The sequence below is a fragment of the Platalea leucorodia genome (assembly GCF_965183815.1).
Source record: "Platalea leucorodia genome assembly, chromosome: Z".
In the NCBI taxonomy this organism is placed as follows: domain Eukaryota; kingdom Metazoa; phylum Chordata; class Aves; order Pelecaniformes; family Threskiornithidae; genus Platalea; species Platalea leucorodia.
This window is the reverse complement of record NC_138858.1, coordinates 90,907,542-90,935,421: the sequence shown is the minus strand read 5'-3', so window position 1 is coordinate 90,935,421 and position 27,880 is coordinate 90,907,542. Positions and strand designations below refer to the sequence as shown.

The window sequence follows — 27,880 nt, the reverse complement described above, 5'->3', positions numbered from 1 at the left end:
GTGCTCAAATCCAGTTCGGTGCAAGCTGGATTGGGGAGTAAGGTAACAAACCGGCACCTTTAATGCTCTGAGCGTCCCTCCGCTGCTGTGGCAGCTGCTATGGAGGCACTGGGGTCCCAACATTATCTCATTAGGTGCCTGGTTACATGAAGAGAAAGATTATTAACTAGGGAGAGGTATCCAGGACCCATCAGGCACAACTCAAGTGTCCGAAGCCTCTCACTAAGCCTGGATACACAGGGACTAGGGGAAAAGGAGCATTAAAATCTCAATTTAAATGAAAATTGGAGGCTGCTCCTGAGACAGAAGGGGCAGGAGCTGGCAGCCTGGCCTGAGAGCTCAGACAAGGGGCAGGGCTGATGGGACTCGGAGGTGAGCGGTCAGGATGGCCAGGACTCTGCTCCCAGCCTGAGGAAGGCTGTGTTTGGGCAGGGAGGACCTGAACGGCACCCGGCCGGGGACAGAGGTGGCTGCCCTGGCCCGGGGGCTCTGAGCTGCCCCTGGCCCCTGCTCTGGACAGGTCTCAGTGCCTCACCGGGCACGGCTGTGCTTTGCCCACGCTTGTAGCTCCCCCTCCATTCCCCAGCCCTACGTAGATAAAAACCCCATTTCTCTCCAGCCACAGCACACGTGGTCCCATCCTCCCGGCGGACTGTTGGGCTCGGGCTCTGGCCGTGGGCTCCTTTGGGCTCTGCAGGGTTTTTCCTCTTTTCTTTATTCCCCGTGCAGTTCCTGCTGCAATGATGAACAGCAAGCATCCCAGAGACATTTAGCGCGGTTACCACGAGCCAGAGCAGATTGATTGCCCGAAACTACTGCTGGAGAGCCTGCCGTGGAGAGGCAGGTCTGCGGTTCCTCTCTGCTCACAGGTAAAGGCCAGCCGCGGTGTAAGGGGGGGCTCCGCTGCCTCCCGGGGCTGTGCGGGGGCCCGATGCCACCGCTGCTGTGGTCTGCAGACACGGGACGGTGGCACCGCGTGCCCTGACGCTGGTTTGCAGTGGAGGTAGCTCCAGTTTTGGAAGCCTGTGCTGCTGGCCCTGCGTTCAGGGCTAGTCATCTCAGCCTGGCTCTAGAGGAAAAGCGGAGCAGGGCTTTTGTGTCTCAAACCTAGGCTGGAAATTGTGCCGCCGTGCTCATATCTGTGTAGGTTAGAAAGGATGCTGCAAGGCTGGGAAAAGGGCGCTGTCTTACTCGGTGCAATCACTAAATCAATGCACGTTTTATTACGTCGGCCTGGGGCAGACAGGACGATGCTGGGAATTAACTGCGTGCCGGTGGTTGGTGCGGTTGCGGCTGCAGGTGGGTGCCGAGGTCGTGCCCACCGCTCCTTTCACAGCTGGGTGGCAGGAGGAGCGTATCTGGGTGGGCAGCGTGGGGCTGGGGATGGCTGCTGCCCCTGAAGTGATTTTTCAGGTTTAGGGGGAATGGATTTAGCAGGGAAAAGGGAGACAGAGGAGCAGAATGGGATGAGGCTGGTGTAGGTTGCTGTCTTGCCTGACTTTGCTTTCAAATTGGAAACATCGGCTGCTCTTCTCATCAGGCAGAGGCCAGGGCTGGTCTCCAAGGAAAGCAGCTCCAGACAGGGCTGAAGACTGGATGAGGGTCTCCAGGTGCTTGGAGGAGCCTGGCAGAAGCTCTTGTGAAATCACAGGCCTGGCTTTCTCAATCTATATGGTAATTTTGAGCAATCAGTCAGCTAAGGGGAGAGAGGCAGGAGAGATTAACCCTGCCCAGGAGGATTTTGTGAGGGCAAGGCCAGAATCTCTCCCCGCACCAGCGTAGGGATGGCTCTGACGTACCAGCCCTGCTGCCTCGGACTTGTCTGTGTGTCTCGTGGTGCGCAGGGCATGTGAAGGAGCCCAGACGTAGTTCTTTTCTGCTCCTACAAGAGAAATAAGGAGGGTCACGTGTTACCTTTGAGCAGATCACTAACGAACCGCGCGGTTCGTTTTCATCAAACCATGCTGAGCAGCAGTGATTTCTCAGCTGGCCACGTAGTGACCATCTCTGCTCGTGCTGCGGAGCAACAGGGACGCTTGCGTTGAGCTGGGGGACGGATTTACCCCCTGGAAAGCAGTCAGCCGGTGCGATGCTGCCCTTGTTTCTCTTCTGTGCAATGTTTTCAATTCTTGAGACCCTTACTCTTCCAGAAACTGTCACCTGGGGGCAAATTGCCCCCCAGGCTTTATGCATTAAGGAGGGAATGTGAAACTAGGAGCACACTTAGAAGCGTCGAGCACCTCTAAGTCTCCTTGGCTTCACCTGGTGCTCCTGAAACAGGCTCAAATCTCCAGTTATTCATCCCAAAACTCAGGCTCTCGGCATCAGAGGCTACTTCTGACTGCTTTGTGCCACGGCATCCCTAAGAAAGAAGCCAAGATGACAAAACCTCTGGGACTTTTGGCTGGAGGAATCTCTGCGATTACAGAAAAGCATTAGTATTTATTTCTAGCTGTTAAAGAGTTCAATTATAGGAAAAGTGAGCTAGGGAAAATGAGCAAGTAGAAACGTCCCAATTTTAAAGCTCTTCTAGGTGGCATCTGCTCCTGCAAGCTGCTGCCTCCACGCGCTGGGGTGAGCCTGGCCTCACCAAAACGGGGTTTTTGCAGGGTTTGGTGTCTTGGGGCCAGGCCGTGGGTGCCCCCAGGACCAGACCCGGCGTGTGCGGCCCGTCTGCCGCCCCTGCCCGGCCTCGGGGCGGCCATAGAATCACAGAAGGGTTTGGGATGGAAGGGACCTTTAAAGGTCACCTAGTCCATCCCCCTGCCATGGGCAGGGACATCTACAACCAGATCAGGGTGCTCAGAGCCCCATCCAGCCTGGCCTTGAACGTTTCCAAGGATGGGGCATCCACCACCTCTCTGGGCAACCCGTGCCACTGTTCCACCACCCTCATCGTAAAAAATTTCTTCCTTATATCCAGTCTGAATCTGCCCTCTTTTAGTTTAAAACCATTCCCCCTTGTCCTATCGCAACAGGCCCTGCTAAAAAGTCTGTCCCCATCTTTCTCACAAGCCCCCTTTAAGCACTGAAAGGCCGCAATCAGGTCTCCCTGCAGCCTTCTCCTCTCCAGGCTGAACACCCCCAGCTCTTTCAGCCTTTCCCCATAGCAGAGGTGCTCCAGCCTCTGATCATTTCTGTGGCCTCCCCTGGCCCCGCTCCCACAGCTCCATGTCCTTCCCTGGGGTCCCCCCCATTCCCACCGCTTCCCTCAACCGGCGGGAGCGCCACGGGAAAAAAAAAAACCAAAATACCCCCCCCAAACAACGGCCCCCCGCCACGTTCCGCCGTGCGGGAGCGGCGGGGCGGGCGCAGGCCGCGGGGGCGGCCCCGCAGGCCGCGGCGGGGCGGGGCGGGGCGGCGGGAGGAGCCGGGGCCGCGGCCGGGCGCAGGCGCCGCGCCGGGATCTGCGGCTCGGCCGGGCCTGGCGGTGAGGGCGGCGGGGGCCCGGCCCTGGCGGGGACGGGGACGGGGAGCATTGGGGGGTGGGGGTGCTGGGGGTGGGGGGTGCTGGGGGTGCAGGGGGATGGGGGGTAATGGGGTGCAGAGAGCGGCACGGGGTGCACGGGGATGGGGGGTAATGGGGTGCTGGGGGTGCACGGGGATGGGGGGGTAATGGGGTGCAGAGCAGCATGCGGTGCACGGGGATGGGGGGATGATGGGGTGCTGGGGGTGCACGGGGATGGGGGGGTAATGGGGTGCAGAGAGCAGCACGGGGTGCACGGGGATGGGAGGGTAATGGGGTGCTGGGGGTGCACGGGGATGGGGGGTAATGGGGTGCAACGAGCAGCATGGGGTGCACGGAGATGGGGGTAATGGGGTGCTGGGGGTGCACGGGGATGGGGGGTAATGGGGTGCAGAGAGCAGCACGGGGTGCACGGGGATGGGGGGGTATTGGGGTGCTGGGGGTGCACGGGGATGGGGGGTAATGGGGTGCAACGAGCAGCATGGGGTGCACGGGGATGGGGGTAATGGGGTGCTGGGGGTGCACGGGGATGGGGGGTAATGGGGTGCAGAGAGCAGCACGGGGTGCACGGGGATGGGGGGGTAATGGGGTGCTGGGGGTGCACGGGGATGGGGGGGTAATGGAGTGCTGGGGGTGCACAGGGATGGGGGGTAATGGGGTGCAGAGAGCAGCACGGGGTGCACGGGGATGGGGGGGTAATGGGGTGCTGGGGGTGCACGGGGATGGGGGGGTAATGGAGTGCTGGGGGTGCACAGGGATGGGGGGTAATGGGGTGCAGAGAGCAGCACGGGGTGCACGGGGATGGGGGGGTAATGCACAGGGATGGGGGGTAATGGGGTGCAGAGAGCAGCACGGGGTGCACGGGGATGGGGGGGTAATGGGGTGCTGGGGGTGCACGGGGATGGGGGGTAATGGGGTGCAGAGAGCAGCACGGGGTGCACGGGGATGGGGGGGTATTGGGGTGCTGAGGGTGCACGGGGATGGGGGGTGGTAGGGTGCAACGAGCAGCACGGGGATGGGGGATATTGGGGTGCAACGAGCAGCACGGGGTGTATGGGGATGGGGGGTAATGGTGTGCTGAGGATGCAGGGGGATGGGGGGGTAATGGGGTGCAAAGTGCAGCATGGGGTGCACGGGGATGGGGGGGTAATGGGGTGCAACGAGCAGCATGGGGTGCACGGGGATGGGGGTAATGGGGTGCTGGGGGTGCACGGGGATGGGGGGTAATGGGGTGCAGAGAGCAGCACGGGGTGCACGGGGATGGGGGGGTAATGGGGTGCTGGGGGTGCACGGGGATGGGGGGGTAATGGAGTGCTGGGGGTGCACAGGGATGGGGGTAATGGGGTGCAGAGAGCAGCACGGGGTGCACGGGGATGGGGGGGTAATGCACAGGGATGGGGGGTAATGGGGTGCAGAGAGCAGCACGGGGTGCACGGGGATGGGGGGGTAATGGGGTGCTGAGGGTGCACGGGGATGGGGGGTGGTAGGGTGCAACGAGCAGCACGGGGATGGGGGATATTGGGGTGCAACAAGCAGCACGGGGTGTATGGGGATTGGGGGTAATGGTGTGCTGAGGATGCAGGGGGATGGGGGGGTAATGGGGTGCAAAGTGCAGCATGGGGTGCACGGGGATGGGGGGGTAATGGGGTGCAACGAGCAGCATGGGGTGCACGGGGATGGGGGGTAATGGGGTGCAAAGAGCAGCATGGGGTGTACGGGGATGGGGGGGTATTGGGGTGCTGGGGGTGCACGGGGAAGGGGGGTAATAGGGTGCCAAAAGCAGCACGGGGTGCTGGGAGTGCAGAGGGAAAAAGGGGGGGTCAGCAGGGCCCACAGCTGCACATGGTGCTGGGGGTGCACAGGGGTTTTCGGGGGTGCACAGAGCCACACAGGGTGCTGGGGGTGCGCAGGGAGAGGGATGGGGTGCAGCAGAGCGCACAGAGCAGCAGCACGCGGTGCTGAGGGTGCACAGAGCCACACAGGGTGCTGGGGGTGCGCAGGGAGAGGGATGGGGTGCAGCAGAGCGCACAGAGCAGCAGCACACGGTGCTGAGGGTGCACAGAGCCACACAGGGTGCTGGGGGTGCGCGGGGAGAGGGATGGGGTGCAGCAGAGCGCACAGAGCAGCAGCACGCGGTGCTGAGGGTGCACAGAGCCACACAGGGTGCTGGGGGTGCGCGGGGAGAGGGATGGGGTGCAGCAGAGCGCACAGAGCAGCAGCACACGGTGCTGAGGGTGCACAGAGCCACACAGGGTGCTGGGGGTGCGCGGGGAGAGGGATGGGGTGCAGCAGAGCGCACAGAGCAGCAGCACACGGTGCTGAGGGTGCACAGAGCCACACAGGGTGCTGGGGGTGCGCAGGGAGAGGGATGGGGCGCAGCACAGCGCACAGAGCAGCAGCACGCGGTGCTGAGGGTGCACAGGTCAGGGTTGCAGCCGGGTGCAGGGAGCTGCGCAGAGGGTGGGTCGGGTGTGCAGGGGTGCTAAGCACCCAGGGGGGCAGGGGAGCCCGCAGCCTGTTCTCCATGTGGCCTTGTCCCTCCGCAGGCCTCCTGTCCGCTGCCACCCTGGCGCTGCGCTGCATGGATGGCGTTTTCCTCTCGCCCAACGAGGATGAGTTCGTGGGCAGGATCGCGGAGGAGCTGGAGCACTTCATGGTGCAGGGGCAGCACCACAGGTAGGTGCCCTGCCCCGGCAGCGCGCAGCCCCTGCTGGTGCCTGCAGTCCCTGGGCGATGGCGCGTTGTGACTCTTGTCTCTGTTTTGCATCGCTTCTCTGGGCTGCAAACGCCGTCTGGGTTGGAGTGGCAGCGTTTGGAGCCTGGCTGTGAGGGGCTGGCTGGCTGCGGAGCTCCTGGAGCATCCCCGCGGGCCAAGGATCGGCGTGGGGTTTCTGCCGTGTGCGCTTCTCCATTCGTACTACTTCAGGCAGAGTTGTTTTGGATGCTGGTGGCTTTTTGCACCAGCCCCGGTCTGGCCTAGCCCGCTAGGCAGCCGGACGAGCTACAGCGAACAGTTTCATAATCAAACTGTTCCGTTTCCCTTCTCTGCTGAGGGCTTCCTGCGCGCCGGATCCTCCTCCGCGGCCGCAAACTCCGTCGCCTTGGATTGCTGCATCGTTTTGCTTTGGCCAGGCTGGATTTAACTGGACCTAGTCCCCGATCCAGTGACCTCTGAAGCCCTTGAGATGGCCAAAGAGGGTGTCGGACAGGAGCAGGGGTGGGATTGCTTAGTTCAGCTTCCTGCCAGCTTTTAACAACCTTAAATATTTGTTTCGTTGCTTTTTTAAAAAAATGTTTGGCAGAGAAAGTACCCAGGCAATTGTATGAAACCAGAATTGTAAAAATGCATCTAAATGCAATGAAATCAAACGTGGTGTTTATTCATCCGTTCGTATTCTTTTACTTGCTGGTTTCTGGAGTGCACTCAGACTGGGAGGAAAGGGACCGGCGGCAGCCTTCTGCTGCTGCTTTCCAGCCGTTCCCAGCACGGATGCAGGCAGGAATGAGCATCCCAGCCAAAGGCCCGGGGACCAGGCAGCCCCAGCCGCCCCACGCTCCCGGCGCTACCTGCAAAGCCAGCGCATCTGTCTAGACTCTAGGATGGAGAGGGGATTTTGGCTCTTTAATACCAGAAATTCCTGCTTGGCTTTTGGGCTTGGATTTAAACCCTACACTGGGGAAGACCTGGGGAAGAGAGGTTAATAAATTCTTGCTACGTTCCTGTCCTTTTCCTTCCTGCAAGTTGCTGATGCCCCCAACCCCTCTCTCTTTTCAGAGTGCTCCTGTTCCCCCCTCTGTCCAGTCGCCTCAGGTACCTGATCCATCGGACCGTGGACAACGTGGATTTGTTGAGCAGCTTTTCTGTGGGAGAAGGATGGAGGAGGAGGACGGTCATCTGTCACTCGGCCGTAAGGTACGGTGCGGTAGATGTAATGGTAGATCTCTTTCTATGGCTGGGGGGTTTTCGTTCAAGCTTACAAGCACAAAGTTTGCACGGTGCTTCTCCGCAAAGAGGAGGGTGTCTATTATCAACAACGTATCCCAGTCATTAAGGAAGCAGAGGCTCTTTTTTTTTTTTTCCTACCTGCTGGCTTTTATGCGGATCTGATGCTTTTCCTCCTCTCTCTCTTTTGCAAATGTCACGTTACTTGGGTTCCCCTGCTCATGGCCTGCCGTTCTCTTGGTCCCAGGCTGCCCAGTGAGACGAGCGACCAAAAACCCAGCAGCAACCCACCGAGACCGCCGCGACCTCCGCAGCCGTGGGGCCGGGGGGGCCGCGGCGGCAGGCTGCGGCACGGCGGGGAGGTGCACGGTGACAACTCTCGAGCCTGCGTGGGGTCTGGCAGGATAAAAAGGCCGCCCAGGAAGAAGCCAGATAAAGCCCTGTACGTCCCCAAGGCGATGCGCAAGAAGGCAGAATGGGGGGAGCAGGAGAGCCCGGTGGTGGCGGGCACCGAGTCAGGTGGGGATATGGCACAAGAAGAAGAGATCTGCCCTAAAGCTTCATCTGGGGACGCCCAGGAGGAACTGGGTAAGTCTGAAGGCAGCCCAGGTGGTGTCTCCTTGGCCCTTGGCAAGCAACAGGAGCCTGGCGAAGAGTGTGTTTCAGGAACAAGTAATGATGACACAAACGACGCATGTCCTCCGTGCTGTACGGATGTCCCGTCGTTGGAGAATAGTAACGATTTCTCTGGGCAGGAAAGTCAGGATAAAGACTGTTCAGATTCCCCTTCTTCTGCACACAATAAAAACCCAATTGAAGCCGAAGAGCAAGATCAGAGCTGCGACAACGTTATTATACCAGAAGGTAGCAAAATCCTGTGCCAGCTGCAAGCTGAAGACCAAAACAGCCGGGATGCCGGTGTAGTGGAGTGCGGCAAAAACTCCTCCCTATCAGAAAGTCACAGCAGTAACTGCTGCGCAGACCTGGCTGGAGCAGAGTCGAGCGCAACGTCCCTGCTGCTGGAAAACCAAGATAAGAGCTGCGCCGCTGCCGAGAGCCTGGAGAGCGGCGGAAACGTTTCAGCACCTGGAGAACAGGGCAAGGACTTTGTGAATGCCAGCGCGGCGGAGCGAGGCAAGAGTTTCTCCGACCTGGAAAGCCGAGATCAGGAGCGCCCCAGCATTGCCCAGGTGGAGCCTAACCAGAACCCCCCAGAAGCCCAAAATGAGCCTCTGGCCACGCCAGAGCCGGTCCGCGGTGCCGCCCCATCAGCTCCTGCGGACCGGCACGAGCGCTGGGTGGATGCCGCTGTGCAGAACCACGGCGGGAGGGTGCCCGTGGCAGAAGAGGAGGACAAGGAGCGTTCGGGCTTGGCCGATGCGCTGTGGCGTGAGCTGCATTTGTCGGCAGGCGAGAAAGAGGAGAGCGCGGCCGTCCGCGGGCAGAGCGGCCTCGAGGACGACTGCACCGCAGAGCTCTTTGCAGAGGTAGCGTTTTGCCGTGGGTATTGCCGCGGGGAGCGACTTTGGGGAAAAGAGGGTGGCAGAGGAGTCGGCCCGAGGGGAAGGCATTAGGCTGTGGGAGGAGAGTCCCTGTGCCGGGGCTGCCCCGGGCGGCTGCCGAACCTGTCGGCAGGAGTGTGGCTGCAGAATTGGTTTGCAGGGACCGAGTTGGGGCCCTGGAGGATCGCTCTTTGAAGTGAAACCTTGTCTGTTTTTTTTAATTATTATATTTTTTCCACGTTCTCAGATTGTGGGTTATTTAACCGTGAAGGACATCAGCATTGAGAAGATCAGCTTTGATTATTCCAGCTATGGAGATGCACAGCTCAACGAGGGGGATTTTGGCCACGTAACTGAAATCTATGACTTCTCCCCGTCGCTGAAAACGGAGGACCTGTTAGAAATGTTCTCGGATTTCCAGTGAGTACCCCTCTGAGAGCCGGAGCACATCGGGGGCACGGCGGGAGCAATATTCAGACTTGAATGCACAAGAGAATCTGATGAATTTTGAATTTTAGTTTTGCCTTCCTGCCCTTATGTCTTACGCTCTTTCCGTGCCTTAAAGGACACTTTCCTGCAGTTTATGCATGATTTAAAACACGACTGGTTCTTCAGGGCTCCGTCGTACACACGGTTACCTACGTGCAGGCTTATTCCTACTGCTTCAGCGAGAGTCTTTAGGTGCTTTCTTGGAGCTGCTTTGTTATTGCGTCCCGGTGCTTGAATGAAATTACGCGCCTACAGAAGTCTGTCTTTGCAAGAAAAAGGGCTCAATCCTGCTGTTGGAGAGATTTATTATGTAAACGTGGGGAACAGAGCCTCGTGCCTAAGGGAGCGACGTTGGATCCTGGCAGGGCCAGGACAAAGTTCGGCCCTGCGTTAGTGATAAACGGGGCTCGGTGCAGCTCCGAGTTACTGTGTCACCGCTGCCAGCGCGCCCAGGCGCCGCGGCTGCAGGCACCTCTCCCTGTTTTCCTCCCACCGTCCTCCTCCTCTCTTGATATACCTGGCAGATCAGATGTGAACACTTCACCTCTAGGGAGCCCTTAAATTAAAAAAACCCCCGTGATTTACATTTTTAATAAGCGACTGTCTATTGTGTGTGTGTTTCCTCTAATATATTTTTTTCCACTTGCTGTGAGAGTGAAACTGAGCTGAAAATTGATGGATCTCTAATCCGAGCAGTCGCTTGTATTTGTATTTCCTGCGCTGCAGGAAAAGCTTTGAACTCCCTGCTCCCAAACTCACATTTTCCACCGACACGTTATTAGATTTTCACATCTGTCTCTTCACCCTAAGCTTTGTAAACCAGTTTTATACATCGCTTGCTTTTTATTGTAGATGTCTGAGCAATTGGGTGGTGTTTGTAAAGCACTAGATAAACGACGAACAATATTTTTGTGTTACAAGGCAGTCCCTGAAATTGAGGTTGCTTTTGGCGAAGGGTTTCTTCAGAGGAGAAGGAGGGTTTTTGCGGGCAGCTGATGGGGTGGTTGCACATTGTGGCCTTGAAAGGGGCACATCTAATGGTCTTCTGTTCCTTCCTTTCCTTCTCTTTCCCCTCCTGTAAAATGGGTGTAATGATTTGAAAAGCACCAGCTGGCCACCTGAAAATACTAAGTACTCTTGCTAACCCAAGGTGGCTGTTGGGTTTTATTGTGTGGTGGGTTTTTTTTTCTTTCTTTTTAATGAATATTATTCTATTGCCTTTTCATTTTAGCGAGAGTGGTTTCAAAATCCAGTGGGTCGATGATACGCACGCCCTGGGAATCTTCTCCAGCCCGTCTACAGGTAGCGTGACGCCGTTCGTGGCTGCGACTGAGGGACCCGCGGAGCTGCTGGGGTTTCTCTGCTCTCACGGCGGCCCTGGACGGGCGCGGTGGTTGGCAACGTGCGCCTGCCGAGGCTCGCGCTGTTGCCAAAGGCGGCTGTGGTTCCTCACGGCTGTCCTCCTGCGCGCTTCAAACTTGCAAGGCTTTTAAGGCTTGAGAAGCTGGAATTACTGCGTGTTGGGTGGAAGCTCCGCTTTGCAAGAACAGCAGGTTTTTAATTGGCTTGGGTAATAACCAGGGCACCTTTTGTGTACAGAGCGACTCACGCTGCCTTTCTAGAAATTAGTCTGTTCTGCTGCTTCAGTTTTTTTTTCTCTTGTAACACGACAAAATTCCTGCAAGCGTACAATAACCTGCTGGGGACCGTGCGATGGCACGCGGGCCAGACACCAAGCCTCCTGCCAAACCCTCCCAAGCCCAGGTCAGAGCCATCCCAAGAGAAGTTTCCATCCAGCAGCGTATGGAGCCCAAAAGCTTATCCTTTTTTCTCGGGATTTAGTCTAATAATGACAGAATTGTCTTTTAAAATGTGTTTATATTTTTCTTGGGGCTCTTTCTGCGCGAGGAACGTGTGATGCAAGCCTGAGGTGACCCGAATCAGTTGAGCTGTGTTAGTACAAGTCTTGCGATAACCCATCAGCTGCTGAAGCTCAAATTATTCAGCGTTATTATACCATGCACTGATTTTTATTATTAAAGCCACCAACATTCAGCCTGCTAATTTCAGCAATCTTTGTTCTTTGAAGCATCTCAAGCCCTGGGGCGACGTTATCCTTCTTTAAAGATCCGACCGTTGATCCATGCAACAAAGCAGTCTAAGATCAAGGCACTTCAACGGCCAAGTAAGACAATTTTTTTTTCTTTTTTAGATTATTATTAGTATTATTTCTTGGTTTACCAGTCTTCTACATCTTGAGTGGTCATGACGACAAGTTAAATGGGGAAATAGATATTAAGGACCAGTATTTCTTTTTTGTTTTGTGTTTGTTTTAGCTTTATCAGCATTGCAGGACAGTGAGCTGTTGTGCAGAGTCTTCAGTAAAAGCCTGTAGATGCAATTTTTTACAGTACTTTCAGCCAACCTGTATCATAGTTATGTTAAAACTTACTGCACCGGTAATGCTGGTGTTTGCAGCAGGCATGTGTGGTTGGCACAGGTGAACGCGATGACAAAAACAAATCCACAGATCAAGACTAAATGATATATTACTTCCAGGAAAGAGAACTACAGCTGTTACCTATGCTTAGTTTTCAGTCACTCTTTCTCCCGTCTATACGAGGACTGAATAAAAAAGCATCAGCTCCTGTTGCTGTTTGTTTACTCTCCAGCTGTTGGCTGAAATTCAGCCGTAGGCTTCCTTGTGCTATTTATTTGCTCCGCTTGTGTAAAGCTTTAAGCGAAGGGTTGTACCGTTCAGCAGGCAGGGGTAGCTGTAGCGGTGGCTGCAGGAGGACGCAGCACGGCGAACGCCGTAAGCCTGCCCAGAAGTTTCTCTGCCCTATGACTCTGCGCGGTTCAAGATAATAGATGAGACAAAACCGATAGCAGTTACAGTTTGTGGTTGGTATCATTTTATTTGGCATCAGGTGAAGGAAAAAAATCGTTAAGCTTAGCCATTAACATTGTTTTATTTATTCGATTGCCTTTTAAAATCATAGTGTAATCAGTTATACTTGCCACAGTAAAGAAATGCCATGAATCTTGTAGCAGTAGAGACTTCGCTGAAGGTACAGCTATGCTGTTATTGCTACAGTACATTGCAGTTGAAACAGATTTCAGTATTAATGCTCTAAAGGGACACTGTCACAGTTAGAAGTTCCTGAGTTTGGATGTAAATGAAATGGCAAAGAACGGGATTTCCTTTTGCACTCTCCCCTTCATCTGTTTTCCTTCACGCCTCCTGATTCTTCTTGCTGTAGCCACGCTTCTGAATCAGGCTATAAACTCCTTCGGGGGAACGTTATAGAGAAACGCTGTTTGTATTCAGTTTAAGTAGCAATTTTTTTTCCAGATACAAATTTGGATCTTAATTAGCTGACAGTGTCTCTTCTTTTTTTTCCCTCTTTTTTTTGAGCTTTGTCAAGAAAGAATGGCATTTTTATTTTCCAAGCTGCAAATGCTTTGAGTCTGTCCCTTTTTCTTTAAGCTGCTGATGGGCTGCCTTTATTAATAAAACTTCTGAAAAAAGCAAGCAAAGCCCCCCTTGCTAACTGGATAATAAATTTGCAGACAGCTGCTGATAAATGATCAGGTAATTGCCAAATCCGGACTACTGTGGACTTGGTAAAGTTTTGCTCTATTTATTTCTTGTAAGATGAAACTGTAGCAAGCCAGCTGTCTATGAGAAAATGGACGTTACTGGCCAAAGGGCTTTCCCAAAGCATCTGATATATTTAGCCTTTTTTTTAAAAAATGCAGATTTTTCTCCTTGCTGCTTTCTAAGGATTTAGAGTGCTGATTTTGATTAGTCTAAATTGAGATCAAACTTCCCTCTGCATGGATAAATGGGTTGGACTGTGCGCCTTCATTTTGTTCTCAGAGATGTGACTTGCTGAATTTTGCCAGGAATGGTTAGGAAGCTGTTCCTGAAAGCAAACGGGGAACAATTCTCTCTACCGCTGCAGAAGAGCTTAATCGTAGCCAAATAGCTTTAGAACTGTCATTGAAAAATCTGAAGGACGAATCTGGAGACACATCCTTCTAAAAGAAAAGGCAATTTACTGGATAGAGATAGAACGGTTTGCTCGTGCTCCTGGGCTAATTATAAAGGACCTAAGAAAATCAAAATCAGCCCTCCTGTCTGCCAGTCCTATGGTTTAGCCACAAGACAGTTGCTGAACAGGCACTAACTTCATGATTTTCACCCCTTTTTACCTAGAGCTCCTTCACCTTGCAAAAGAAAGACCCCAGACTGACACTGCAGTGGCGAAGAGGCTGGTGACCCGGGCTTTGGGTTTGAAGCACAAGCAGCAGGGCGTCTCAGGCACCGAAGTGCTCCTGCCAGAAAGCTTGGACCAGGAGGAATAAACCGTCTCAGCTAAAAAAAAAAAAAAAAAAAGATGTAGAGATGAGCATGGCTCTGATATTAAATCGCATGCAGAACAGCGAGTTGCCACAGGGATGTTCTCTTATGAATTAGCACCGTCTTTTCTTTCTGAAGTTGGGAAGGGAAAAAGTTTACTATGAATGAGATGTTGAGCTCAAGAGCCAAGCCCTGCGAGGGTTGCTGTTAGCTCTTCGTTACGGAGAGCATCTTGCCCTACTCTGTTTCAAAGCATCTGTTACTCACTGCGGCCCTTGCAGAAAGTAAGGCTGCTTACAGAAAAGCCTGCTCTCTAACTTAAAAAAAAAAAAAAAAGCATTAGAGTAAGGGAATTGTATCTTGTTGGCCAAAATTCAGCTGTCAGCAAGAGCAGAGCATCTGCAGGAGTCAAAAAATCTGTGTAATGTTTACTTTGTTGTAATGTTGTTGTTAAAATATCCCACAAAACTGACAAGCATTGAATGCAAGTGAGTTTCAGGGGTTTTCCTTATTTACATAGTGTTGAAAGAGCCTGACTTGCTTTGTTGCACTGTTAGCAAGGAAAGTTGTCATACACAGATGAGGAAAAGAAAACCAGAACTTGCCAGTTCCGATTTGCCCAGAGCCTGGTGCTAAGAGATGCTGCAAGACGCCTCGTTGGGGCAGCAGCGATAGAGCACCCAACACATCTCAGACTCTGCTTTTGCTACGCAGCCCGGCATCTTGAGAACAAAATGGAGTTTTCCAACTTACAGTAGGCTAAAAACCTTTGCTAGATGCCACCATCTGGGCCACTGGATAAACGACAGAAATACTCTGACAGGCATTAGCAAAAGACTTCTGTATTCTTTAAGCCTCACAACACCCCTGTGAGGTAGGTTATGGAGAGCACAAGTTAGATGCAGCCAGTTTCAATCCCCCCGTGGATCGAAAGGGTCAGCTCTAAGTATTCAGTTAACTTTAGCTGCTTGTAGAAGTCTTCCGTACAAACACAGAGGGAGAAGAAACTTCAGTACCAGGAATTGAGAACGAGACCCTAAACTTTCATGGAGTAGAAACACACAAATGGCATATAAAACATTTTTCTGGGTAAAACACTTTTATTCAAGTAGCTGTGTCTGAAAATCCGTAGCAATGCGTGTCCTCAAACAAACAGAGGAACACGCTTAGCACCATTGTGAATTTACCAAGTGTTAAAAATCCTCTTAAAGACAACTTACGCAGGTGGGTCTGTGACAGCACAGGCCCGGATCCCTGATGATGAAAGCTGTGAAGTTACCTCTGTAAGGTACAGTGATGATACAATGCCTTAACTAAATTCATCCTTTAAAGACAAGACAGAGTGAATATCCAGCTTAGAAGGTAATATTTAGATGTACGTAGAATCTGTTGGGTGAATAGCTTACTGCGGAATGGAAATTCACAGTCCAGTGGACTCATCATCAGGAGATCTGCAAAGTCTTCGGGATGTTACAAGGGAGGCGTAGCTTCCCGGAGCCCTGATGCACTTGTAGAAAACAGTTCTGCATTAGCCGCTCCGCTTACGAGATCGTGTTGGGAGTTGATTGTTGAATACAAGAGTTTCACTGCAGTATTAAATTATGCTTTATACTGTTCTGCTCAGAAAAAGCTGCTCCAATTTTTTATTTTTTTTTTTCTCCTTTCCTGTATTTCTTTGCTAAAATGGAGTAATGACATGGCAGTACCGAGGATTAGCTGTGTTCAAGAAGCAGCGTCACAAATGGAGGCGTTTGCATCAGTGGTGCGTTCAAGCTTGAGTCAAAGAGCTTAAAGATACCAAAATTAATGCCTTGAAGAAAATGAACGGCAAAGACATATTTAGGTTGTTGGTACCCAACCAAAGGCAAATTGTGCTTGCTGCAGCCCAGACCTACGTCTGTGAATAAAGACGGCGCTGCAAAGTGGAGGGAGAAATCTTTGCGGAGAAGGTTGGGATGGCGAAGATACGGAGCCAAGCAGAGCTTAAAAGCCCGCTCCTAACTACCTCAGTAGTAGGGACTGGAGTTACAGGAGACACACGGTGGTCTGAGCACCTAAACTGGGAAGGCAGGCATCTTTAGAAAGTAATTTACCTTGCTAATTTAGAGTTTGATTGTTTGCTTGATTTTCTTTTTTTGTGCAGTGGTTAGGGAAATGACGGAAGCGGGAAACCTCGCTTCTTTAAATAGTGGGGTGGGAGGCGATGCTGTTCTATCGGGTGGACACCTTGTTATTCGTGAGTCCGCTGAAGTGATCAAACTTCTGCTCCGTTTCCTCGCTGAAAGAGCCACCTGGGGAGCGCACAGAGAGAGAGCGGGGTTGAGCAGGAGGCGGCAAAGGCAGCTCGCGACACGAGGCCGAGAACGCGCCGGGGTTTTGCGTTATCTGCAAGAGACGCTGTGAAAACGAAGGGCTCGAAGCGAGAAGAGCAAAGATTTTCCTGGGCTAATTAATTTGAACGTTAATTAAATCTTACCATAACTGGAACAGCCAAGAATCCCCGGGAGGACTGGATTTAGTCTTTTATTTGGAAGATTAGCCTACAAACTACCCTCAATTTCACTGCTAACTCTTGGTGCTTAAAAAAATTAGGTGATGACTAGCAGGACCTGCGAAATGGTCGCCTCCTTGTGGCTGATGGGAAGGGGGTTCTGTTTGCTTAAGGAGGACCATGCCCTTATTTTTCGCTAGTTGAGAGACAATGAAAGCTAAATACATTTAATTTTTAAATATTTTCAAGCGCAGCTGGAGAGCCCATCCAACACTGAAGTGCCTGTTCATCCAAATGAAGTGGGTTTGGCTTTTCTGAACTAGGTCGCAGCCTGAAGCGTGACACACAAGACAAGTATTTTCTTAAAAAAATCCAACAAATTAATGAGAAAAATCAGGAGTTATGTGGAGTTTTTTCAGGAAAAACACTCCTTGAAGAACTTCAGCCAGCTCTGGAAATCGTCTTCGCCACTGGATTTTATTTGGAGGTTGGCCGGCAGTTGCTGTTCATTTATTTTCTGTGTTAAAAACAGTTTTTCTTAAAAAGCCCCCAACTTAATTCCATTTTAAAATGGTCTTGACAATTGACCGTTAATGCAAATTTAAACTAGTTTGGCTTTGATATTTCCAAGACCAAAAAAAAATTCCAAATGAATTGGAATTACACGTATTCAAGAAAACAGTTTTCCCTCACGTTCAAAGGAGAGGGGAGCACTTTCATCTCTGGCTCGAGCAGAGTGCTCTTTGCCACCGCTCTGCTCCGCACCTCGCCGTTCTGCTTTGCTTTTCAAGAAAAGAGCAGCTTTGGGGTCCCGAGAGGTCAGGCCCCAGGGGGGTAAGAATTTGAGTCTGAGATTTGTTTGCCTGGACCTCCTCGGGCCCTCTAAACAAGCTCTCGGATTGCACGAGAGCTTTCCTTACCTCTGACAGTCCTGGGAGGGAAAAATGCTCATTTCCTTGCAGAAGAAAGAGAGCTGGGACATCTGTTATCCCTGTTCTACCAAGCCTGAGGGATTTCTTTCTGTTCTAGCAGCGTTGTGCTCGTTGCTCCAGCGAGCCGTGCAACGCAGCGCTCGGTAAGGAACCGTCCCACCCCCATCCAGCCACCTTACTCTTTGCGACCTGTAGCAGCTCGACCCTGTAGCAGAGACGCTTTGGGGTCTGCCTTCGAACAGTCTACAGCAAACAGCACCGGTGCAGCTGGGGCTCAGCATCTCGTCTTCCCACGCCCGTACAAAGCGACAAACGGCACGTAAGCACGGTGCGACAGAAGCAGAGAGCATTCCCAGCGAAGAGTCGGCGATGCAGCCGTTAAACTTTCCCCTGCAGAAGTCACTCTCACCTATGTGGCAGTTGTACATCCAGATGCGCTGCCCGTCATACCGGCTCCTGCATTTCATCACGTTATTTGAATAATCGGATTCAGCAACTTCATAGTTCGGGTTGATGACAACCTAGGGAGCGATGGAGAAACACGGCATGAAGTTATTGAAAGGCGGACTGGATAGGATACTAGTCAGACTGAGACGGAATCGGCTTTTTCATTACACCATAATACTTTTTTTTTAACAGAAACAACCTAACTCATTTTGCAAGGACACAGAAACCACTTGATTAAAGCCCGATCGAGATCACACCTTCCCCCGTGCACCAAGACAGACCCTCAAACACCTTCTCTACATTTCACACCATAGCAGGGCAGGCAAAAATAATTCCTCTGCCCCTCGCTCCTCTCCAGTTTGAGCGGCTGTTTTTAGTACCAAAGAATTCCCCCCCCTCCACCCACTTGCACAAAACAGGCACAGTCCTAACTCCTCACGCCACCGCCACCAGAATAACACCATTTCATCCCCAAGCGAAGCGAGCGTTGCTTACAAACGGCTCAAAAGCTTAGTGCAAAACAACAGCGGGATGCTGCGCGTGTACATAACGTGGCACGTAATGCAGCGTGGCGACAACATTAGCCGCACGTGGGTCGCGTAGGACTATCAGGTATTAGCTGGGTGCGGATTTCTCAAGACTGACATCTCTAAGCTGTGGTTATCGGCCCTGATTTTTCACTGGGGGATGTGATCTGCTAACACTTTGTTGTCCTGTTAGGTAATTCTTTATCTTTTATTCTTTATCTATATCCTGGGAATATAATCTCTTTGTAATCAGAAGTTTATAGTACTGTAGGAGATGTACAAATAAACTAGTTAGTTATGTTCTTGACATCCCTAACGAGTAAGATAAAGGCAGCGACAGTGTCTCAAACCCTCTTTTTCTCCCGTACCTGGAAGAGGTAATCGCCTGGCGGGACATCGGTAATATCGATCCACTGGCAGTCGATATCATGCCGGTACACGTCCCAGCATCCAACTGTGATTCCTTGTTCACCAAAATTGGCACATTCGTACTGTTTTTGCACATCTAAATGAGAAGAGTTAAAGGCACGAAGCGTTAGATTCACACAAGTCGGGCTGGGAATTTCCCACCCTCGGACACGTCAGAGGAAGGGCTACTTGCTCTCCAGCTGCCGTAGACAGCGATAAGCTACAGGCACAGGATTTTGGATGAGATTCAAGACAGCAGTGTTTTGCTCGATGCCTTGTCTTGAAATACACGTGCTGCTTAACGGCCCGGGAGGAGCTGCCACCTTCCGTACCTCGTCACCTACAGGCACGTTTTGGAATTTCTCACTTTGCAGGAATCAGAAAATGCACGCTTAGGTTTTCAGAGCAGCTCAGAGGAAGGACGTAAGGAGCCGAGGTCTGAAAATCTCCGCACACGGGGCCTTCGGGGATTCTCTTAGACCTGCAGAGACGTGTACCGCCTCGGGACTGCTTTCTGGCTCCTGTCAGGCCACGTTCTAGCCCCGCTCAGGACTTTGACAGCATCTTTGAAGCCAGTCATCTGTACGGGGACAGCAATAAACTCCCAGCACCGCGGGCTCTGGCAAATATACCTGCTTCGCATTCGGTGTCTTCCAGACAGAAGCTGGCTTTGTGTCCTTCAGCCACCTTGGTTCCATTGAGGTTCAATAGATCATAGTGGGTAAAAACCTCCATGCTGTGGTAATGCCTGCGAGGCACAGACAGCGAGAATTATCTTTAGGGAAAACAGACACCACTTTAATTACCGGGTCTAAAGGGCTGCACAGTCTGCCCAAGCAGAGATGGTCCAGCGGCTAGGGCACAACAGCTTGGATGCGAGTAGCCCAGGCGCGACGCCGTGCTGTTGCATCCCTCGGGCCAGGCATTTCGCCGCCCAGCCCCGTCCCCACGGCCACGGGGGTAAATACACGACAGCACGTGAAGGGCTACGGACCAAGCCGCGCTACAGGAGGAAGAACGAGAGAAACCACGGCCAGAAAATATTCCCCTGGGCATAATCCCACGTGGCACCGTCACCCGTGCTGCCGGCGTGCTGGCTCCTGGCCTGGATATTTGTTTATATATCAAGTGCTAAAGCTGTTCCAGGTGAGAGCCTTGCCCCGGCCTCCGTAGAATCACACCAAGTTTTATAACGGCAAGGAAGGGGAAAAAATCCAAGCCGTCGTCAGCCAAGTCATCATTTCTAGTGGCCCTATCATTTACCAGAATAAGAAATATTTCACCTGCTCCTTAACAACAGGCTGCAAGCCGAGCTGGATGTACCCAGACCGGCAACCTGGCTATTCTTATTTATTTATTTTTAAGAAGCAGAATGGAAATTTATTGGCAGAAAACTAACAACAGATGGAACCAGCTTCTCCCAGCACTCGCTCCACTCAGATCTAAACAACCCGACAGCTGGGTTCACACACGATACGTTTCATAATTTTAAACGGGGAGGTGTTAGCGTCAACTCAGCCCGAGCTGGGCTGCTGTCGGGAGCGCTCCAGCACTCTCGGGCACAGCAAGAGTTAAGGGAGTGGGCGCAATCTGTGCTGTAGCCCCCTAAACCGGCAAGGTTAGACCGTGGCAGGGTTTGGGTGGTGGTGAACTTGGGAACATTGACCTTTTCTATGCCACACTGCTGGTTCAGCAAAAAATTAAGCCTGTGCTTGGGTCCAGTTGAAGTCCATGGGCCTTGTAGAGCTGGAAGCAGATGGAAGCACCCGATTAAAAGAGAGTTGTGCGCTCCGCGTGGTCAGGGCTGGGCGCAGAAACGCGGTCATGCTGATGCAACGGGTTGACTTGGATCCCGGCTTTGGAATCGGGAGCAAATCCACAGCGTAAGCACGTCACGGGGAACAGGAGAGCAACCGCGGGTGCTGAGAGCGGAGCGGGTCCTTAAATCCCTGCGCATCTCCCCCAGCGATGGGAACGCGGCGCTGAGACGCACCGGAGCCCGTCTGCATATCTCAGCTGTGAGGAGTGAGGCAACTGCACAGACAGGCCCTAATTCAAAAGCCATTGCTTAGGAGTTTAAGAAAAAAAAAAAAAGTGCAGAAATCCTCTCCTTTCCAGCTGTAAAAATAATCATGGCTTAAAAACTTCCAACCACCATTATTGTGGCATCGCTCTGCACACGTATTTACAGATAAAGGAGGAGAAAGGAGGGAAGGGGAGGAACTTTCTTCCTCTGGAGAGCGGGTTTCTTCTTACCTCCTCCTGCCTTTCCCCTAACAACAACAACAACTTGCCACCTGCCAGAAGTTAATCACTTTTCCCTGCCTGCTACAGGTCTTTCCCATTTTTGTTCTAATTCCACATCAAAAGCCAACTAAACAGAAGCTCCCAGTGATGGAGCGAGGCAGCTAGGAGAGAAGAGGCATTCTGCAGTGGCTGAGCTGTTGGCTTTCAGGCTGTCTAATTTGGCCGCCTCTGATAAAAGTTTGAGGTTCTCAAGTCTGACTCAGTTTCTGAAATATGTCTGAATCATTCAAAGAGGTGTTTACATTCTGGTGTTTACAGACTGGAAAGACCGAAGAGGAACTGAGTTCATCCTCCTCCATATAAACAGGATCCCGTTTAAAGCACACAGATGGCTCTCGGTCTCTTGCTGATCCCTTCCCAGTCTCCCCCAAAGAGCTCCCAGCGTCCTCCTTTTTACCCAGCCTGCGACGTGCTCAGAGCCTTGCGGTACCCACGTATTCCCCCAGCCCCTTCCCAACAGGGCCAAAAAGGCAGACGCGCCGCACTGGTCCGGGTTTCCTCCTCCCCTAAATAGACCGTTGCCTATTTACCTTCGGTTCTGTGCTGCCGAGGTTTTAGTTCTGCTTGCGCCTCCGACTGCAAACACCCCAAACCAACCTGTCTGCAGGGTAAGCGGCCAACGTTTGCCCCCACGCCACGATCTGAAGCTTCAGACCCGTTGATGCAGTGCTACCCACACGCCTTGCCTCGCTCACACCGTTTACGAAGACTACGACGGGCCGTTCGATTTGAGAATTTACTGCTCTGATGTTTTCACAAAGCTTACAACAACTTTCACAACTGTCTTACAACAGCGGCAGGACAAGAGCTGCGCGCTGCAAGTTACTTAGCTCCCTTCTACCCCCAAGTTAGAGAAAAAGCAACCTCATAATAAGTCATCATTTCAGAAGCAAAGCATCTGGATGGCTTGGTTCTGGTTCTCTTTCCTCCCCCTGGTTTACTTTGGCTGAAACTGTCACCTTCCCTGTGAAAAATGATGCATTTATGGGATGAATTTACTGTTTGCCCAACATAAGCACAAAACAATCTCCCAGCTGTACACGGTTTAAGTGGATTCGAGATGCATTTAAAAAAAAATGCAGAATTACAGCATGTTCTTGAGTCCTCTCCCAGGTGAGGGAAGTAACTCGGACGGCTGCATCTTTCTGCACACAGCGGGTACATAGGCACACGCTTCCTTCTGTCTGTACATACGCTACTCCCACGTATATACTGCCCTTGCATACACACCTCTCCCAACGAGAGCTCCGCATCTGTCTTGTTCACATACCAGTTCTTAACTATCGTTCCTACCGTAACGAGCTGGTTTCTCTGCCGTCGGAGGATGACGGCTGCCCTAACACACGTCACAGCTCTGCAGCCGTGGCTCCAGCACGTACTCCCGTGGCCAGACAGTCCCCCGCGGGCAGCAGGAAGGGATGGAAGGAGGCACCGACCGCGCAAAACCCTTTCCGTGGCACTCACCGGTGGCAGTCGTGCCAGACCCAGGCGTGGCGGCCGTTTTTGGGGCGGAAGTCGGACTGCCCGTTGTTGTGGATCTGGGAGGAGAAGCGCAGCAGGCGCCGGTACCCAGAAGTGATGGAGGTGTTGACGGCCGAGCTGGCCAGGCAGTTCTCCTCGAGCGCGCACTGCAGCATGAACATCGGGCGGTCCTCCAGGTAGGCCGTCTGCTCCACCAGCTCGGCGTTGAGCACCAGGTCGGGGGCAGCTGGCAGGAAGGTTTGAAATTATCTGATGGGCTACTAAAAAACCCCGCAAGCGTCTGCCAGAGATAGAGGCCAGCCCCTTCCTTGCATGGCATTTCTCAGCCCCATCGGCAGCAATTTGCCCCTGTTTTGAAATGTCCGTGGGGTGCCATAGCATGGGCCACCCCATTTCTCCTCCTGCATATTTCGGGGCAAACGCTTAAGCCAGAATGAAATAAAACCTGAGTTACTCACTCTCCGAGCAGGACACACCAGCACCAAAACGACCACCTCCTCTGGGACAGGAGACGTCGGCTCCGTCGTGACGACAGTGGGCCAGGGACATCTCTGTCCCTGAACACTTAACACCGCTCATGACTACGTTGTCAGCGCTGACGTCTCCATGCCAGTACCAGGTTTCCTGGGCAGAAAAAGGCATTTCACACACTCTTCAGTGTTTAGAGGATTGCTGGAGGAATATTCACCCCCCTCTAACTTGCATTCTCCCTCCAGGGAAGATCAATGCCAGAGCCAACACTATCAAGGAGACAGACGTTGCCAGAGGATGCTGGAGCAGAGCAACTCAGGGAATGAGCCCAAGTCTGTTTAAGCAGAAGCCTGGGACTGGAATTAAAACCCAGGTTGACCATGTTCCCTGCCCTGAACATCTGACCAGCGTTAAGCAAATCTCCCTCCTTGTTTCTGAGCTGGTTTAAATCTCGGCTTGTTTTTAATCCAGCCGTAAACTCACTTTTCCACCCTGCTCTGCCCATCCAGCTGATGAATTAATCCTTGGGCTGTTGTAAATCATCTGGGCTCTGCCTTTGGGAGAGATGCCCAGCAATAAAACCACATCAGTCTTGTGACATCGATGCACTTGGGAGGGCCACCAGTGATGCCAGCGGGCCTGCTTGCACAAGGAGGGGAGGCAGAATTCACAGCCATGCTGGAAATGCCAGTGGAAACACGGCATTTGAGGAGAACCAGGACTAACAGCGTCTGCTAACCCAGGGTCTGCAGCTCTTGGTTCTGAGAGGGGATGCACAGATGTTCAAACCCTGCTCGCTACTCATCTTCATCACTCAGTTTTACAAAACTGGGGGGAATGACAGAAAATTAACTTGCAACATAACACCGCTCACAAAACTAAGCACGCTAAGCTCTGATGAAGCTGCAACTGCAAAGCTTGGGAGAAGGGAAGGAAAGAAAGAGAAAAAAGAAAAAAAAAAAATCAGATCTGTTAGCGTCAAAACTGGGAGCACGTTTCCAGGAAAAGAAAACCCATCTGTACCATTGCTTCCATTGCAACAGGCTGTTTGTTAACCCTGTTAGCAACGCTCTTTGCACACATGCACACAGGACTGCCCTGTTCTACACAGTGTAGCTTTATGCTCATGTAGCTGGTGCAGCCGGGATACGCATAAGGGCCTTTTCTGTTCTAAATACCAGCAGTCTCAGCTAAAGGAAAAAATGTCTTGTTTCTTGCTGGACTCTCAGGGCTGTGTCAATAGAGCCAGGCAGTTGGAAAGGCCAGCGTTCAAGGTACGTGGCTATCCTCAGCTCTTGTGCTCTGCCGGGCAGCTACACAGGCAAATCAGCTGGAGGAGCCAGCTTGCACGGGGGGGATTGCTATAGCGGCGTGGGCAGCTCCAGCCTTCTACCTCCTGGGTATCCGACCCCAGCGCGTCCCTCGGGGACCTGCAGATCCCCTCTCCGGCCGCGGATAACAGTTCAATTGGTTGGAATCTGCCTGCCCACGAGCCTAGCGTGCCCTCCTGGATCCCGGCTTGGTCATTCCTTAAAGACAAACTCATTGCAGGACTGCGCTCTCCAGGCAGAGTCTTAACTGTCCATTTCTGCCATTTCTACGGTCTCTCCTGCTTTCTCCATAGGCAACCGCCAGCCCGGAGGATGCTGAGGCTATTCATCATTTCAGGGCCTTATTTTTCCTCCCTGCACAATACCAGCAGGCAGTCAGCAGAGATGCTAATTCTTACTGGGTTTATCGCTGCAGCCCAGCAGAGCCGGCTGCATCTGGCTGCTGAGCAGGCCAGACACGGCACAAAACTACAGCAGAGCCGAGCGGACCCCAGGCTTGGGGAACGGGGACAGCCTTCGCTCTCTGCAACCACGTTTTACTTCTTTGCCCAAGTTTTCAATTTCCAGAAATTGTTTGGGGAAAATAGTTTTCTTTCCAGAACTGATGTAAGGCTGTTTTCTGTGTGCGGGTTTCCATCTATATAAACACACATGAAGTTTATTTATTCAGTGGCCCTTTGAGCCTAAGTTTCCCCAAAGCTGCTGGCAATTGTTGATTCTCGGTTGAAATGCCTCAAAGGGGCTGCGTTTCCAGAGCACAGCAAGCTCTGGCAGGGGATGGCTTTGTCCTAGGGAGAAACCAGTTTATTTTAGGAGCCCAAATCCCCATTTTCCCGATGTCTGGGAACTCAAATAAAGGCCCCGAGGTTATATATTTCCTTTCAAAATCTACCGTTACACGTAGGTCTGCCGGCCCCTCTTTCACCTTGTGATCCTTGAGGGATGTATCAGTACAGAAGAGCATCTTGCACCAGGGTTGGTCACCTACACCAGCTACTTACACCTGATGCCATTTATCCATCTGGGAACTGGGTGGGAAGCTGTTGCCCTCCCTCCTTCCAGCTCTTACGGTCGCTGCTTGCTTTCCTCCAGCCAGCACAGCAGGCTGCCAGTCACTGCACCAAAGAGCTTTGCTGGGAAAGAACACTTTATTCTTTTGTGGTTATCCCAAGCTTGTTAGTTGGGAGCTTTTATCCCTTTATTAAGTGCCATCCTTAGTCATGTGCAAGCGGGGAGGGTTTAGGGCATTTATCATTAGAGGAGCAAGAAATGCATGCAGCTCCACCACACGCTAGCGTACGCACTGCGCTGAGAAGTAACTACAGGAGCAAAATCAAATCGTTTTCAAGTGATTTGACACCAGGTTAAACTTGGTTTCCACACTTCAGTCAGCCTGAGGAGTTCAACTCCCCACTGACTCAGGGAGGGACAAGGAACTGCATGCAACCACCAGCCCAAACGGGGCTAAGGGAGCCAGGCTTCCCAGGAAACCTGAGCCCTGAGCAGCATGAAAACAGCAGCTTTGCCCAGAGCTGCAAGAGCTCCTTTCTGCTCCAAATTTCCCCCAACGGCTGTTGTGCAATGAGGTTTAACCTTCAGGGTCTCTCCAGCTAATGCCTTGAAGCTGAATGCCGTGGTTTGTGGTTTTGTTTTTCCTTTTTAATAAACCCTCCTCCTCCAGTAGCCCCTACCCAACCACACACATGCCACCACATCCGAAACACAGGCACGGGAGGGTGCAGGGACCCACCTGGAAGGCATGGCTGGCGAACCCCAGGCCCAGCTGCCGACACACCACCATGGCCTCCACGGTGCTCCAGTTCTCGCTGCAGACGGTGCCCCACTTCAGAGTGCCGTTGCGCTCTGCCAGCACCTCCACCCGGCCCTCGTAAGGGTTGCGGCCGCCGCTCAGACGCAGCTGCAGGGCATAAAAACTCCTATGTCAATAAACATCAGAGCAAACTTTATGGGGAATATGCAACAGTTGGGCAAGCAACGCTCAGGGTCTTCTCGAGGCTTGTGGTTAAAGTCACCAAGCCCAGAAACCTCAGTTCAGCTGCTAGCAGACCGGTTGGTGCAGTTTGGTTCTTCGTCTCCCACCATGGATGGGAAGCAGCCCAGCATCTGAAAGTGGCCCGTACCAGCTGCAAGAGAGTAACACGCTCCCTATGAAACCTTCCCCCCTCCATTCCCTTTGGCAGGAGCATTTACTCCGAGGGACTGCTTCGTGCAAGCTCCACGTGGCAAAGATGACAGCAGCCCCTATGCCAGCAGCCACCCGGGTACCACTGTCATGAGACCCAACCGAGGTCCCATCACAACAGGGACATGCACCAGCTTTACAGGGCCACTGGACTGCACAGGTTGCAGCTGGAGCAGCATTTGACTCGTTCATAACCCCTCCACACTGGGAGGAGCTCAAAGCTCAGTACAAAAAAGGAGCATCATCCTTATTTGCCCTCCTGTCTAATACAACACAGATGTTAAAAATCTAAAATTGAATAGGCATGGCTTGGGTGAAATGATTCCCACCCAGACGCCCTGCACTGCGTAGCAAGGGAGGGCAGGCAACGCTCCAGGATGAAAACACCTCACCACGCTCACTCACATCCAGATCGCTTGGCTTCGCACCTGATTCTGGAAACCCATCGCTGGAACGTTGCATCTCACAGCAGCGTCTTCTTCATGGTTACAGCCCTGCGACTCCGTGTTGAATTTGCAGTCCGTGACTGATTTTTCAAAGCCCGTACAGTCAATTTCGTTTAGATGAATTGGACCCATGCCTCGGGGAAGAAAAGAAGAAAAGAGAGCCCTTACCTTCTGTCCGTGCTACTGTGCGGTGAAGAAATACCCAAGAACAGCTATTAATACACTGCGGACATCACACTAGCCTCTAGCATTCAAAACACGGTAATCCTGAAAAAATTCCAGTGATTTCTTGTAAAAATAAAACAAAAAGCTACAAGATTATTATTAATAATTTTACCATTCAATTCTTTTCAGTAGTCTCTGGGACTCAAGCACGCAAGAACGGCAGAAAAAGCCAAGTTTCCATTGTTACATAATTTACAAACTTCAGCTGCAGGAATTTGCAAATTATGACCTTCTGGCTGGGTCTGCATGCTGGAATCTGCTCCCAATCAAGGCCTGACATTTAAATGGGACAACAAAACATAACACCGCAGGGATGTGCGAGAAGTCAGCGAAACAACGCTGGGGCAGGTGTGCGTTACAGACTCCAAGGCTGCTGATGGAAACAAGACGGCGAACATCCATTTGTACTGCAGAGAACGGTCTCAAGCTGGTGGGAGCCCAGTTGAATGATGCGGTGCCTCTCTGGACAAGTGGCAGCAGACAATTTTCATTTCCACCAAAGAGACACAGCAAGAGGAGAGAGACATACGAGAAGGCAATAATCCTGCCTGTAAAGCTCTCGGGTCCCGTTTCCAAACCGAGCCCAAAATTGGCGAGAAGGAAGTTTTGGGGGGGATGAATCAGAGGTTCCAGCAGATGATCTTCACCACAGAAGAACAACCAGAGTCTTTCTGGGAGCCCATATAATCCTGGAGTAATTGCTGATGGAAACGCACCAGATAGTTTTGACAGGAGATCCCTGCAAGTAGCAGATGTAGAACCTCTGGTCTCCAGCATTTTCTAGGAAGCTTTCAGAGATGGGAGGCTAAGAATAAAAACACTTCTGAACTTTGCCGTCAACGCG

General features: G+C 52.3%; 2 protein-coding genes across 3 annotated transcripts in view; one reads left to right on the top strand and one right to left on the bottom strand.

Moving 5' to 3' along the window:
• The first annotated feature begins 788 nt into the window (after positions 1-788).
• LOC309602652 (R3H and coiled-coil domain-containing protein 1-like) lies at positions 789-15,361 on the top strand. Of its 2 annotated transcripts, none has more exons than XM_082336412.1 (8): positions 789-869; positions 6,013-6,142; positions 7,242-7,379; positions 7,657-8,896; positions 9,159-9,331; positions 10,632-10,702; positions 11,490-11,585; positions 13,623-15,361. In XM_082336412.1, the coding sequence occupies exons 2-8, from the start codon at positions 6,048-6,050 to the stop codon at positions 13,769-13,771; spliced, it is 1,962 nt and encodes a 653-aa protein (XP_082192538.1). In that variant the 5' UTR covers positions 789-869; positions 6,013-6,047; the 3' UTR covers positions 13,772-15,361. The 2 variants fall into 2 exon arrangements, with proteins under 2 accessions (XP_082192538.1, XP_082192537.1); XM_082336411.1 differs by lacking the exon at positions 789-869 and adding an exon at positions 3,367-3,430.
• Positions 15,362-15,499: 138 nt separating this feature from the next.
• LOC309602651 (lysyl oxidase homolog 2) overlaps positions 15,500-27,880 on the bottom strand; it is a gene marked incomplete at its 5' end in the record, with an annotated part of 41,814 nt that continues 29,433 nt past the window's right edge. Inside the window, 8 exons of the mRNA XM_082336410.1 lie at positions 15,500-16,057; positions 17,599-17,710; positions 18,532-18,668; positions 19,204-19,319; positions 22,343-22,586; positions 22,819-22,984; positions 25,913-26,080; positions 26,794-26,945. Of these exons, the coding sequence (XP_082192536.1) occupies positions 15,978-16,057; positions 17,599-17,710; positions 18,532-18,668; positions 19,204-19,319; positions 22,343-22,586; positions 22,819-22,984; positions 25,913-26,080; positions 26,794-26,945 (1,175 nt within the window). The 3' untranslated portion in view covers positions 15,500-15,977. The remainder of the gene's footprint in view (positions 16,058-17,598; positions 17,711-18,531; positions 18,669-19,203; positions 19,320-22,342; positions 22,587-22,818; positions 22,985-25,912; positions 26,081-26,793; positions 26,946-27,880) is intronic.